We start from the raw sequence: 15,750 nt of genomic DNA on the forward strand, positions 1-15,750 counted from the left end.
GAAAATCTTTATCCCTTCGTAGCCCTCTAGAAAGGGGTCATAGAATACTCAGGAAGGTCTCCCTCTAAAGCTTTAGCTTGGGTAACACACTACAGTTTGCACTGCAGGATGACATCTATGGGAATACATTTTTTGGGGAAAGGTATTTTCCATGGAAGAGACAATGCTGAGCACTTCTGGATGGGCTATAGGTAGATGGCATTGTGAGTTCAGTGGCAGCTCAGTGTTCTTCCAAACAACTCCTGATTCCTAAGACATTTGTCTTGCTATCTTTCTCTAAAGATTTTTTTTCCTTTGGTTAATGTTTGCCAGGGAACTTCACTGAGTTGGATCCTCTCCATAGATTTGCTGACGACATATGCTGGGGAGAATTGCCCTGACTCAAAGTATTCATTACTTGTTTCTCTTCTAAAGGATTGCTTGGAAGATTTTTATCTGGACCATTCTTATACTTGAAACTTTAAATCTCCAGATGGTATTATTTGACCAAACATATATATTACTATTTGTGGTGACATTTGCTGAGAAAGTTGTTCTTTAGGGTTTTTTACTTGGTAGCTTTACCCATGACAAGGGTAATTTTTTTTTTTTTTGATATTTTGTTGTGAAGGGATCTGGAGATGGACACTAATTTGTCTGAAGTCATGTTCTCAGGACTATCATCCTGCAGAACCACTTTGGTAAACTTGTTGCTCCTGAAGAGTAACCCCAAGAAACTCTGCCCAGGGGCTTGCACTTACATACATTGGTTTAATTCCTCCTGATTTCAAGATTTACTTAGTTTTATCATTTCTCAGTGATTCAACAAATCATCACTCTTTTGAGGTTTTGTTCTAAACATCTTGATCTTTGGGTATTATTTTTCTGTACAAATTTTCTGAATATCTTCTTTTCTGGCCAATCCTATCAGTGGAAGCTTCTCTTTCTAATGCTATTTTCTCTGTAATTATATCCTAAATAGAACTCCTCTTTCAGACCAGAATTTTGGGGGGAATTTCCTTCTGGATATCTGATAATCGGATTTAATTGCTCCTGAATAGACTTGTGAGAGATCATATCTTTGTCATCATCTTTTCTACATGAGAGCCTCTCTGAGGGAGTGGCTTGGGGAATTGGTCACAGTCACATTTGCCCACTGATGAGAAATCCATCGATGTCACTTAAAGAATGTGCCCCAGTCTATGTTTCTTTAAAAAAAAAAAATGAACTGCATGTACACACACATGCACACACACACACTAATTTAAAAAAGATTTTTTTTTAAATTAGGCTCCATGTCCAACATGGGGCTTGAACTCATGACCCTGAGATAAAAAGTTGCATGCTGGGCGCCTGGGTGGCTCAGTGGGTTGAGCCGCTGCCTTCGGCTCGGGTCATGGTCTCAGGGTCTTGGGATTGAGTCCCGCATTGGGCTCTCTGCTTGGCAGGGAGCCTGCTTCCCTCTCTCTCTCTGCCTGCCTCTCTGCCTACTTGTGATCTCTGTCAGTCAAATAAATAAATAAAATCTTAAAAAAAAAAAAAAAGTTGCATGCTCTACCAACTGAGCCAACAAGGCACTCCACATGCACTACTTTCTGAAGAGCCTCATCTTGAATATATTTCTCCAAGGACCTAGGGCCTCCAAGGGACGCTACTGGGCTAATTATTTTGTGGCTAATTTTATTCATGGAATCTCTTTATTCAGCAACTAAATTTTGAGGAGTCTCATAAGCACTGATTTTAAGTACAATGTCATGATTATGACAGTGATGAATATTGAGGAATTTTTCCGGGGCTCACTCTTCTAATAAAATTGCTTTCTATTGGTCATTATTCATGGAGGTTTTTCCTTGGTCAGGCTCATCTGTTGAATTTATCTCTTCTGGTGATAATTCTTGCAAAGTCTCTTCTCAGCTATTTGCATCCATATAGTTAGTTTCTCCAGACAAATGATCTGGTGCTATTTCATTCTGGCCCATTCTGGTTCTGGAATATGTCCCCAGGGGTAACTTTTTGAGGGGAGGGATGGGGAATGATCGCAGTCTGGCTAAAATAGCCATGGGTTTCATCATTAGGGGCAATGAGTTCTCTGAATTTCTCCTTTCTTGGCATTATATGTGGATTTTTCTTTTCTGGTGCTTCACATGGAGGAATTTTTGCCCCAACAACCTGTATATATGAACTGCACATCTTTTGATATTTTTGTTCATTCCATTTCATTTTGCCTAAACTTATCTATACGTGTGATATTTTCAGACAATGATGACTTTGGATCCTGTAATTTTATTCCTGAAGGTTGTCCTTTGGACAATAGTAACCAAAGAATTGTTTCCTTTTCTAATTATTTCTTTGGGATGGATATCTTTTGACCATGACTCTAGAGGACAGCAGATCCAAGAAACCCCATCCGGTGCCTGCATGACTTCTGACCTGGCTTCCAAAGGTCTGCTTTCTGGGAACACTAACTAAAATTTTCTTCTTTCTGTGACATTCAGACTTGCCTTTTGTTGAAAGACATCGTAAGATGTTTCTTCTCGATGAACAGAGCTCAAACACGAAAGCAGAAAGACCAAGAGGACTTTCCCTTTACTAATATGAGACATGCAGTATGACTCAGCTATGAGCCTCCTTGAGGAATTTTTGGCTCAAGCATTGGACTATCTTCACGCAAATCATAAATTTTAATCCGGCCATGAAAATCATTCACCGGTTTTTCTTCATTGACAAACATCTTCTTAAAGCCACATCGTTGGTTAATAGAAGCTATTTCACTTTTATATTCTGAACATATCTGGTTGAGAGAGCATAGCTTTTGTATTTGTTCCCCAAAAGTCATCCTTCTTATTTTCTTTCCAAAGATAGAAAAAGGATATTTATTTCTCCATAGGATAGTATTCCAACTTTTGAAAAAATTTATAATCTATATAAAAGTGTAAGAATGATATCAATCAGTACTAATTACTCAAAAGAATGTTTTTACTGGAAGATATTCTGTGACTGGGAAAAACTTTAATTTATGGACTTTATGACTTTCATGGTTATAACAGCATCTCAAAAGGATCTAAGATGAAATTTTGAAGTATCCTGTTTGGGACTGCAAATGCTTAGAACATCGGTTAATTTTGGCTGATAATCAAGACAATAAAATATGCATGAGCAGGCTTAAATGCTTCTGGATAACAGTGATCATTTGAAAGCTCTTTGAAGATTTCATTTCATCTAAGAGTTAAGAAAAAGACTGTAATTGACTTGGAGCAAAATGTCCATGGACAGGGAAATTAAACTTCCTTTATCAATAAGTGCAACTCAACACAGCCTAGCAGTCCAGTGTGTGAGTTCTTGACAGACCCGAATGCCATCTTCCAGTTTGCTGACCTTGGGCCAATCATCCATCTCTGAGCCTTACTTGTTTCCTCAGCCATAACATGGGGATTATTAAAGTGCCCAACTCGGGAGTGCTCAGAGCGCTGAATGTGATAATGTAGTCAAGCACTTAGCATAGTGCCTGGCACATATTAAATATCCATTGTAAGTCAGATAATAGTCTTGAAAACAAAGATAATGCTTTTTAAACTGTATGTTTCATTCTATTTATTTATTTATTTGACAGAGAAAGAGAGACAGCAAGAGAGGGGAACACAAGTAGGGGGAGAGAGAGAGAGGGAGAAGCAGATTCCCCACTGAGCAGGGAGCCCGATGCGGTGCTGGATTGCAGGACCCTGGGATCATGACCTGAGCTGAAGGCAGACACTTAATGACTGAACCACCCAGGTGTCTGTCCCATATGTTGCATTCTTTTTTTATTTTATTTTTTTTAAAAAGATTTTCTTTATTTATTTGAGAGAGAGAGAGAGTGAGAGAGAACATGAGAGGGGAGGTGGTCCCGGGGAGAAGCAGACTCCCCATGGAGCTGGCAGCCCAATGCAGGACTTGATCCCGGGACTCCAGGATCATGACCTGAGCTGAAGGCAGTCGCCCAACGAACTGAGACACCCAGGTGCCCCTGTTTCATTCTTTAAACACATGTGGAAGAATAAATTTGAAGTGTAAGTAGGAATTTGTATATTCCCTTTAGAAAGCGTAGAAAGTCTGAGTGAAATCATATGGTATTTGTCTTTCTCTGACTGACTTATTTTGCTTAGGATAATGCACTCTCAGTCTATCCATGCTGCATCCAAAATGCAAGATTTTATTCTTTTTATGTCTGAGTAATATTCCATTGTATATATATATATATATATATACATATATATATATATATACCCCATCCCAGCATAGAAAGTCTGAGTGAAATCATATGGTATTTGTATTTCTCCGACTGACTTATTTTGCTTAGAATAATGCACTCTCAGTCCATGTTGCATCCAAAATGCAAGATTTTATTCTTTTTATGTCTGAGTAATATTCCATTGTATATATATATACACCCCATCTTCTTTATTCATTTGTCTATCATGTATGGAATTTAAGAAACAAAACAAGTGAGCCAAGGGGGAAAAAAGAGAGAGAGACAAACCAGGAAATAGACTCTGAACTGTAGAGAACAAACTGGTGGTTTCCAGAGGGGAGGTGGGTGTCGGGGATGGGTGTAATCGATGACGGGGATTAAGGATGGTGATGCATGGAAATGTTTAATCACTCTATTATACATCTGGAACTAATACTATACTCTATGTTAACTACACTGGAATTAAAATAAAAACTTAAAAAAAGAAAAAGAAAGTATAGAAAGTCTGACTGAATGCATATCTTTTGGGTACAGAGGCAATCCATCCTAAACCTTTCCTCTTTGGGAACGGTCCTGATTTTAAAGTCACTTCAAAATTAGGCATTATTTTGGAGCAAGTTTACTCAGCCTTTTCATTTCTCCCTAAACAAATAAAAGCTGGGATTCAACCTACACTTCTCCTTCCCACTTACGGTGGATTCCTCCTCCCCAGCACCTCCCAGATCCGGCCCTTTCCTGCACCCCGAGCCTCTCCAGCCGTTCCTCCACACACCGCTGACGTTCTAGTGAGTCCTCGTTGCTGCCTCCGAGCCTTTGCACGTGTCCTTCTCCTGCTCTCAAACTGCTGCTGCTGCTGTCTCACCTGCTGTCCTCTCCACCGCCGTCTCTCCTTGCACTGCACTTACCGTGGTCACTGAGCTTCTCCTGCACTCAGCACTGAATCTCGCTGCTCCTGCCTATCAGGAGAGGGAGGCCAGTGAAGAAAGCTGCCAACCACAAGAGCTAGAAGATGAGGAAAACGTGATTGCCCTTCTTCAGGTGCGCCTTTAGTTGCTCGCTAAAAACAAAGCCAGCTTGGCCAGAGGTGGGATACGTAATACCATTTTGGCGAGAGAGGCGAGAAAGACCATACAGTGAGTGAAGGCACTGAAACTCCTCTAGAGAATATGTTCATCAGAAAGGGGCAGCGCAAGCATTGGCAGCGACCTCCAGGCACTGCCCTGGGGAAGGAGGGAAGAACTTGGCCATTTTCCTTTGCCATTCAGTCCCTGAGCAAACCTGGCTTTTGGTAAAGCCTACAAGACACTGGTCACCACCGTGACTTGGTTTCTTCTGGGCTGTGGAGAAGAGCCATCTCTACTGGGGGAGGGATGAGTCAGGCTGCAAGTCCCATACCCTTAACCAGATGATCTCTGAGGCTGCTCTTCTGAGGGTGGTGCTGAGGAGTGAGTTCAGGCTCTTACTCTGGAACCAAACCGTTGGGAGTTTGAACACTGGCTCTCCTTTCTAGCCAGGTGGGCCCAGGCAGGTTAACTGATGTCTTGTGCTTCAGATTCTTCATTGGTAAAATGGGGATAATAAACATATGTATTTGCAAAACATATATCTGATAAAGGGTCAGATTCCAGAATATATATAAAGAACTCTACTATTTTTCACATATTAGGTTGGCAGAAAATCAAAGTAAAATAACTAGCTCAGTGTGCCAGGAGGATAAAGAACAGCCACTTTCAAACGGGAGTGTAAATGAGTCTAGCTTTCCAGCTGACAATCTGGCAAAATGGATTGCAATTAAAGATAAAAAAATAAAATTTTCTTTTCAAAATAAAAACTACAGTACATTTTGGGGGATAATTGAGGGTGTTTGAAAATGAAGTGTACATAAGGCAAGAATTTTATCAACTTTTAAAAAATTAACTTTTTTTTTTGAGAGAGGGAGAGAGAAAGAGAGCAAGCATGAGCAGGAGAGGGGGAGAGGGAGAGGAAGAAAGGGAATACAGCAAAGTCTGAGTGATTCGAGTTTTCATCATCCTCGCCGGCATTCAGTATTGCAATATTTTCTTTTAAGGACTTATTTATTTCTTGGAGAGAGAGCATGAGAGAGCAGGGGGCAGGGCAGAGGGAGAGAGAGAATCCCAAGCAGACTCCCTGCTGAGCACGGAGGCTGATGCAGAGCTCGATCCCACAACCCCGAGATCACCACCAGAGCCAAAATCAAGAGTCAGACATTCCATCAACTGAGCCGCACAGGCATCCCCGCTGTCACTATTTTTTAACTCCAGCTATCCTGACAGATGTATAGTGATGCATCATTGTGATTTAAATTTGCATTTCTGTAATGGTTAATGGGGTTGAACATATTTTCATGTGCTTATTTATCTTATGTATATACTCTTCCATGAAATGTCTGTTCATGTTTTTATCCCCAAAATGCCAATATCTTTTTTTTTTTTTTTACTTTTCTTCTTTTATTGTTCTGAGCACCAGATAAGATAGAACACAAAAGACATGCTTAGCACATCCAAATACAATTCACAGTGTTGATTATGGTTGCCACAGCAATATACCTTTTTTTTTTTACTTTTAATTGAAATGCCAATATCTTTTGATTTAGCAATCCATAGACAGATCAGCAGAGACCTCCTAAGATCTGTGCACAAGAAGTGCACTGTAACAACTTTTCAGTAACAAAATAACAGCAAACAAAAAGCCAAGCTTGGCAACAGTGCAACAAAACATTAGTAAGATGGATTACATTTTCATGGGCCCAGGGATGTGACCAAACGCTGGGGCCAAAGAATGATAAAAGGCAAAAGTATGGAATCCCTTAAAGTAGACAAAAGTTATGACTTCCCTCACACAGGCTGTGATGTCCAAGAGATAACTGCTCTCAGGTAGAGGACAAGCTTCCCAGATTTCACCTTTCTCCTGAGATGCTGCAGGTACCACCGGGCCCTCTACAAAGCTCTCTTGGCTTCTTTGTGTGGGTTTTTGGATCTTTTGGCTCTTTCCAGCTACTCTGGAAAGTGTGGCTGAATGCTTTCCCACCAGGTGCAAATTAGAAGGACCTCAGTACCTCCCCAGAGCGCTTCACTCAAAGACTAAGTGGGTCAAGTCCACTGAGAGTTTCCCAGATTGGCCCTTTGTGATAAAGTCAGACTCCATTTTTTGGTGTCTGCCTGCTGACAGCTTATAGACATCAACTCTCAACTCTCCCTCCTCCCCGCATCTGGGCAAGCTGATAAACTCAGGTGCTCCCAAGTTTGGCACAGCGAGAGTTTCAAGCCAGGCAAGCCTCTCCCCAAGGATGGGCGCTCCTACCTGGGTCCACCCGTGATGGAAATACAAACCCTAAGCCAGTGTCCTTTCCTTGCAACCTCAAGCCATTTTCAAGCCAGCTTGGGAAGCCCGTCCTCTTCTTCCCCAAGTGCCTCATCGTGGAAGTAATAACCATTTAATACCCTCTTGATGTGTGGCCACAACACCCTCCCTTTGAGCTTTACTGTCATTGGAGCTGCTTTAAAATACCTGTTGTCAGTGACACAGATACACTCTAGGACATGTATAAACACTCTAGGCCTGACTGGAGGGTTCACCTAAAACCGAGACATGAACATGTGAGATGGATGTGTTTCCACTGTCTAATCTCAAAAAATTTGAAATCCTTATGAGTTTATTTTATCCTATCAGTAGTTCAAATGCTTACATGATTAAGGTTTATCAAGGCTACCAGGACAGAACTTCAGATGGAGAGTCCGTTCCTGCAAGACACCTCCTTCCACAACAAGCATCATGAAAATCATCCACCTTTTGATAATTTCAGAAGGAGATTTGGAACCAGGATGCCTTTGAGTAGCAATTTCATGCTGAAAAGCCTGGGAATTTATTTCTTGGAGAGTTATGACACAGTTGCCAGTCTGGCCAGAAGACTCTGGAGAGGGACTCTATTGAGACATTCCTGGAATCATATTGGAAGTACCTGGCAGAGATTCCTGCTTCAAGGCATCCTTCTCAAGGCGTTTTGTGTTCTCTTGTATGAATGTGGTCTTCTTTGTGGAACTAGCTACAGATGTCAGTGGCTAAACAAAACAAAGAAGCAAAAGAGTCATTAGCAGAGACCAAAGAACACAACACTGCCATTCTCATGCCCAAGACTATTAACGAAATCATAACAGATCAGCTCTAGCAAAGCATAAAGCAAATCAGATAGGAACAAGATAATTTACCAATAATTTTACTCCTGCCAGAACAAAACTCAACACCAGATTATACAGTTTTCCCTTAAGGGAAAAACTACATAATCTGGACTCCCTACAAAGTATCATCTACAATGTTCAGCACATTAGTAATAATTCCTAGACCCGTGAACCATATTCTAGAAAAAAAGGATAAAATAGATAACCCAAAATGACAAAGATCATGGAATTGGTGGACAAGGACTTAAACCAGCCATGACAAATATTTTCAAACATTTAAAAGAGAAAAAATGGGCATAATGAGTGAAAAGTTAGGGTAGATAAGCAGAGAAAATGGAAATTATAGAAAGGAACCAGATAGAAATTCTAAAATTGAACAGTGCAATATTCAAAATGAAAAAATTCACTGAATCCCTGAGTGGGATACTGGGCATTGTAGGAGAAGAGGTCAGTAAACCTGAAGTCAGATCAAAATAAATGATTTAAACTGAAACAGAGAAAAAAAGACAGAAAAAATATATTCAGTCTCAATGAGCTATAAGAGGATGTCCCATAGTCTAGCAGCTATGTGATTGTAGTCATTGGTGAGGGAGGAATCTTTGGAGCTTACACTCTCCCAGCCACTTCTACCTCCATCTTTGTGCCCTGTCCAGTGGATACCGTGCACAATGGATACCGTGTCCAGTGAATACAGTGTCCAGTGGATCCTGCGGGGCGCTGCAGAGAGGTCTGTGGAGCATTTGCCCATGTGACTGGCAAGACCCTTCTAACTATAGGCAATAAATCTACGTGTTGACTCCATAAGAATGTGTTTGTAAAACATTCGCATGGCTACAGCTTTATAAACAAAGGGATTGTTTTCAAACTTAGAATCATGGCTTACTTACTCAAAACTGCCTCAACTTAATAAAGAGAAACCAACACAACGGCAACTTTTGCTAGCTTTCTTTGAGGTCTGACTCACATGCTGCCTCCTCTGAACATCTCTTCCTGAGTGCTATAATTGGATATGATCTCTACCCCACACAGTGCTGTTTCTACTCCTCTTTCTGACACATCCCCTGGACCAGTGGTATTCAATCAGGGGTACTCAAAGGCTTTCTCAGCCAAATGCAAGCAATGATGGTTTTAAGATATGAAGGGAAATTTTGCAAAGCTTTGAGTATGGACATAAAAACCCATCAGCAGGCCTGCTGAAATTTTATGCAACCCATCCTGGGCCTACGTGAGACCAGGTTTAATAACACTAGTGACCAAAATCTGAAAATGACCAGGAGCAATGAAAAGTTTGTAATTTGCCTTGAGCCAAGGAAAAATAAGAACTTAGAATGTCATCTTATTTGAGGGACCTTCACTTCTTTATCTTCTTCCCAGTTCTTTCCATTTTTTACTATAAGAGTAGTTCTCCCTAGCCAGGCAAGTTTGTTTTAAGATCCCTGTTGGGCATTTCTGTTTCCTTCTTAAAAAAAAAAAAAGGATAATTTTCCATAATCACAATTTGCATATGAGTTCTTTCATAAAAGTGAGAACTTGCTCCTAGTCTAGGTATCCTGCTGGCTTTTATTCCCATCTTCCCTCACAACGGCCTTTGTCTCACACTTGGCAAGGGAACAGCATACCTTTTACTCATCTAAATCTTGCAAAGGAATATTGCTACAGGGTGTAAAACATCCTGGGCGCAACTCATTTGGACAATTCCAAACATTAATGTGACCAAAGTTTTCTTTAATAAAGGCATCATGAAACCAGGGTGGAGTTTTGGAAGTCTTTCCCTGCCTTATATATAGTGATATATCTGTTAACAGGGAAGCATGGTGTTAGGAAAGGATGAGAAGGGGGGCAAGGGGATGACAACTTCCTTGTCATGCCCTCCCCTCTACCATCTCTCAGCACCTGTTCCAAAGAATGAAATATTCCTGAGTGAGTTCACTTTGTCATTTTAGACTAGTGAAAAACAGTAGTATGAAACCACCTTTCTTTTGACCTCTTTTACCAATAAAACATCCAGACTTAAACAATAAATATGAATTAATTATGAGGAGAGCCAAGCATATTAGTGTGAGTATACATAAGTTAAACAGTTTCGTGTCTCTTCATCAAAGGTGGCTTTGGAAACTAGCAAAAGCCAGCGGATTGTATGAAACTGCATGGAAGATTTTAATGCACAGGATATTTAATGCACAGGATATAGTGATAGTTGGAAAGATGTCAGATATCTAAGCCCCGTGAGTAGATTCCCTGTCTCGGTATCGTGCACTTTGGAGAAAGCACAAAATCGGCAGAAGGTGCTTTTCAGAAGATGGTGGCAAAAGTCGTGGGAGATAAAAGATACCCTTGTCAGGTTCATGAACACACAGCTGTTTCCGACTACAAGATGGTAATAATTTATGACCAGTATTACAGCATTGCAGAGAAGGCATCTGTGCCTTGATACATAAATAAATAGCACACAGTAACTAAAACACTTAATAGTAGATAATAAATAAAATAATATACCTGACTTATATACTGATAACTGTATCTAGTTTCTGAAACACTGAATAAGTTTTGAAAAGGGTTCAAAGGATCTTGTAAGGAAATATGTTAGTTCCGAGTGACTTAACAAGATTTTTAAAGAAACCCGATTTTTTCAAGCCAGTAACAGCTAAGGTATCTCCTGAAATCGAAAATGGAATTGCCTTTCAACACTTCCTTTTTTCATTGGCCAGGACTGTCGATAAGACCAGTTTACATATAACCCTAAGAAGATGGAGACAAGTGAGCTCCGGGAGCCTCAGTGCACTGGGTACTGTGGCCTCGCTGGCCTGTGGATTTCCTGGGATCCAGCTCTGGGGTGTTCTCCTGTCCCCGGCTGGGTTCCTCCCTCCCTACCTTGTCACACTTTTCACACTTCTGTTGAATCTGACACGCTTCTTGGTTCAGCATTTCTGTCATTGCGGTTTCTTTGAGGCTATTACCCTGTTCTTCCTTCAACTGGCTCTCCTGTTGGCTCTCCTGGGGTGAGAGGAGAGCGGAGTCAGGTCAGCCCCTGGGAAACCTGTACTAACAGGCTTGCCCTCACTGGGACAGACCACAGGCCCAGGGCCCTGAGGACCTCCCGAGTTTGCTCCTGTGACTAGCTTTTGCCTGCTAGTAGGTTCAAACCCACCAATCCCACAACTCCTCTGAGCTGGATTCCCGCTTCAGCCCCAGACTCTCCACGCTTCAGGAATATCTAGCCTAAGGGATCTCGCAAGTCAAATAAACCAAGAAGCTTTCTGGGCTAGTTCTGGAATCCTACTTTGGATTTCAAATTGCCATGAGAAAGCTGGAAAGCCCTCCCCAAGACGACTCTGGGCACACACACACCTCTTCTTTTGCTTTAACGGTTTTCCTGTAATGATAAAGCCAGTGACCCAGGTACTCTATGGGGTCACTGGGCCGAACCTTCGCCACCTCTGCCAGTGCCTGGCTCAGGCAATTTCTGAAGCACCTCTTCAGGTAGTCAGTTTCCATCCTTGTGGGCCTGAGAAACAGCACGGCGGAGTCACATTACTTTATAAATCAAATCTGGTCTTTGAGATAGACACACTCTAGTCAATTCAGATCCGTTTCAGGATGAATGTGAGCTACTTCCAGATGCCACCCTTCCCAAAAGAAACAATAAATACATACGTGTCAATTGCTCTTACATTCAAATGGACTTTTTTTTTTTTAAGCTCTCCCACTGTCTTGGGTCAGATAATAGGTCCTGGGGGTCATAAGGCCCGAGAGGAGCTTGATAGAGTGGTGGTTAAGGGTGGCTAAGGTCTTCACTTACCCACAAATCTCTACCCTTGAGTAGGGAGGATATAATTACGCAACCAGGAGATCCCCAGGGGGGCTCTAAGGACCCAGCAAGCTGTGCTATTGTGAGGTTGGAAGCTACACTCCTCTGTGACATGGATAAGTGAGGCTTATTTATTTCAGAAGGAAAAGCCCTGGGGAGGAGAGGGAGGGAGAATGGCAGGTACCGTAGCTATCCATGGTCACAGGTTCTGCCAGGGCGTAACACACTATTTTACTCTAGAGAGCAAGCAAGAAACTAGTGGAGATTGAGCTGATGCCCCAGTATTTACTATTAATCGGATTTCAGGAACTGGAGACAGTGTAGCCCGAGTCACACGATAGGTTAGGCGTGGCAATGTAGAGCTGCAGTCTGAACACAGACTCTGGGAAGAGACAGACTGAGTTCCCCTCCTGGTACCACCGCTTGTTAGCTGTGTGATCTTCAACAAGTCACCCGGTCTCCCTGAGCCTTGGTTTTCTCATCTGTAGAAAAAAATAATAAAGGTATGGGCCTCATAATTGCGGGGGTGAGAAGAGATAACAAACAGAGGTAAAGCACTTAGCCTGGCACATGGTATATAAAATATATATATTTTGGATTTTTACTTATTTGAGAGAAAGAGACAGTGAGAGAAAGCATGAACAGAGGGGAGGAGGGGGGAGACGGAGAGGGAGAAGCAGGCTCTCGACTGAGCAAAGAGCCCAATGCAGGGCTTGATCTCAGGACCCTGGGATCATGACCTGAGCTAAAGACAGACTATTAACTGACTGAGCCAGCCAGGTGCTCTGGTACATGTTAAATAAATATTAGCTATTACGCTGGAAGACTGTGACATACAATGGACTAACATCTATTTCTGGTCACCTCCATATTTCTGAAGTTTACATACTTTAAGCCCAAGAGCTAATAATAAAATGAATAATAAAGTCTCAGTTCTAGTATTAACATTTTCTGGAGGTGTTTTTCAGTTTAAGGAAGGAAAGATACATAGATACTCATAGAAAAAATATATATGTATTTCCTAGCTCTTTCCATTGCAAAAGCCTAGAGGCAAAAACACTTAAGTAGCAATGAATGAACACAGTGATTATAGGGAACTTGCTTTGAAATAGCCTTTACCACTAAAGAGCAATCAGGGCTCCTTGGAGAAATGGTGAATTCCAAGCTTGGGGCAGGAGAGGTCCAAGAAGCCTGGAACATTTTCTTGTCTCAGAAAGTAGAAAAATGCTAGAAAATAAGTGATTAAGGGCACAGGAACCAGCAGACTGGGCTGCTACTGGCCCAATCTGGGGCAATTAGACCACTGAAATAAATACTGACTCTAACGCATTACAATTAATTGGGTAAAATAAAAAACCCGTGAATCAATGTAAGAACAGATTAGTAAATGAGTGAATGGGAGAGAAGGCAAGTTCTAAAGGTAGAATGTCAAGCAATAAACATGGGAAGAATAATGGAGTTTTAAAAAAAGTCAACATTTTTAACCATCATAGTGTAACTGCATCAAGCCAGAATCCTCAGTGAGGACTAAAACTGAATGAATATTTGATAAGAAATAGGATACCCATATAGTCTCAAGGCTTCTCCCCACAAATTATGTATTAATTCCAAAAGGAAATAGATGAACTTTACAGTGCTGAGACCTGCCTGATACAACCTTCAGCAAGCGATCTAAGGGAACATCACTAACAAAGGGACAAAGTGACATCATGTGTCTCCTGATGGGATGCACTTCTTAGGGGGATGAAATATATTTCTGTGGATTCCTTGCCCAAAATGCAAAACTTGAATCTAATTGAGGAAATACGAACAAAGCCAAATTGAGAGACAGTCTGCGACTGGTCTGCACTGTTAAAAATGTCAAGATCGTGAAAGACAAAAAAAGAGGAGGAACCATTCCAGATCAAAGGAGCCGAAACAGGCCTAACGAATGCACAGAACACATGATTCTGGATTGAGTCTGAACAGAAAAAAGAATTTTATGAAGTGTTGTTGAGGAAACTGAATGTGAATTGTACATTACATAACAGAAGTGTATTAAGGTTAGGGAGCCTGGTGTCTAAGTCTGTTAAGCATCTGACTCTTGATTTCAGCTCAAGTCTTGATCTCAGGGTTGTGAGATCAAGGCCCACGTCAGGCTCTGTGCTGAGTGTGAAGTCGGCTTAAGATTCTCTCTCTCTTCCTCTGCCCCTCCCCCTGCTTGCCCTCATGTTCTTTCCTGCAGTTCACCCTCTGCCCCACAAAAAGTGTATCAAGGTTAAATATCCTGGTTTGACTCACTGAAATATGAGTAGGAAAATGTAATTTTTCTTTGGAAATACACAGTGTAGTAGGGCTAAGTAATGGCTTCCCAAAGTGTCTAAGTCCTAATAACTGGAACCTATGAAATCTGTTACCTTGTCTGGCAAAAGGTACTTTGCAGGTGTGATAAAAGATTTTGATTTGGGAAGATGATACTGGATTATCCCTGGAGGTATACTGTAATCCCAAGAAATTTTATAATTGGAACACAGTAAAGTCAGACAAGGAGCAAGGAGATGTGATGGTGGAAGTTGAGAGAGAAAAGGTGATGTCATTCAGGGCCTTGAGCCAAAGACTGTGCGTTGCCTGTGAAGCTGGAAAAGGCAAGGACGTGGATTCTCCCCTAGAGCCTGCAGAAGGAACCAGCCTTGCTGACACTTTAGTTTTAGCCCTGCAAGACTCATTTTGGATTCTGGCTTCAAAAAACTGCAAGAGAGTATGTGTTTAAAGCCACTAAGTTTGGGGAGCGCATGGGTGCCTCGGTTGATTAAACGTTTGCCTTCAGCTCAGGTCATGATGTCAGGGTCCCGGATTGAGTCCCCTTCCACTCCAAGTGTGGTCTGTAATCTGCAGCGTTCCTCACCCGGAGGCTTGACAGAATGCAGCTTCTCAGGTCCCAACCCCACACCTACATATTCCGATTCTGCATTTTAACAAAATCCCTAGGCGATCCAGTTACAGATCTACTTTGCCTTTACCGATGGAGAACCACCCTTCCCAGAGGGCAGAATCCCCAACTCTGCATTCCGGAAAAGCTCTCCACTTCCCAACCCTCCAATGCCTGCTTCTCTGTTGAGGTGTGGCAAACCTTTTCCGGAGAAAGCATCTGCTCGAAACTGCACGTTTCAACAACGGTCTCAATGAAACAGGGGACCTGACTGTTACTAAAACTTGTGGCAAAAACGGTAGAGCCAGAATAACAGAGCCGCAGTGTGAGGCCAGGAGAGGGAGGGGAACAAAGGGATGCCATTTACAGCCCTCTCTCCACAAACGCCCCGCACACTTACCAAGCGGGTAGGGGCCTCTTTTTCCTAGAGCTCCTCCCAGAGTCAGCTTACACTGCCCCTCCTTGTTCACCGACTTCCAACTCAGTAAGAAACTAGTGGAGATTGTAGGCAGGGCAAAAAGCATAGAGGTGGTCTTCGTTCACACTATATTCCCAGCGCTAGGCACACAGTAGGTGCTCAGGAAATATTTTTTTGACTTAATCCAATGAAGGCTCTGAGGCGGGTCCATCT

The 15,750-nt window shown here is 41.9% G+C and overlaps 1 protein-coding gene across 1 annotated transcript; it reads right to left on the reverse strand.

The window, feature by feature from the left end:
* Positions 1–7,661: 7,661 nt before the first annotated feature.
* DYDC2 (DPY30 domain containing 2) lies at positions 7,662–12,476 on the reverse strand. Its single transcript, XM_032877981.1, is given in 4 exon segments — positions 7,662–8,286; positions 11,275–11,397; positions 11,752–11,908; positions 12,203–12,476. Coding segments are annotated over 3 exon segments (639 nt in total). The 5' UTR covers positions 11,899–11,908; positions 12,203–12,476; the 3' UTR covers positions 7,662–7,917.
* Positions 12,477–15,750: the final 3,274 nt, after the last annotated feature.

The sequence above is a fragment of the Lontra canadensis genome, unplaced genomic scaffold (genome assembly GCF_010015895.1).
Source record: "Lontra canadensis isolate GAN:19392208 unplaced genomic scaffold, GSC_riverotter_1.0 scaffold3, whole genome shotgun sequence".
Taxonomy (NCBI): domain Eukaryota; kingdom Metazoa; phylum Chordata; class Mammalia; order Carnivora; family Mustelidae; genus Lontra; species Lontra canadensis.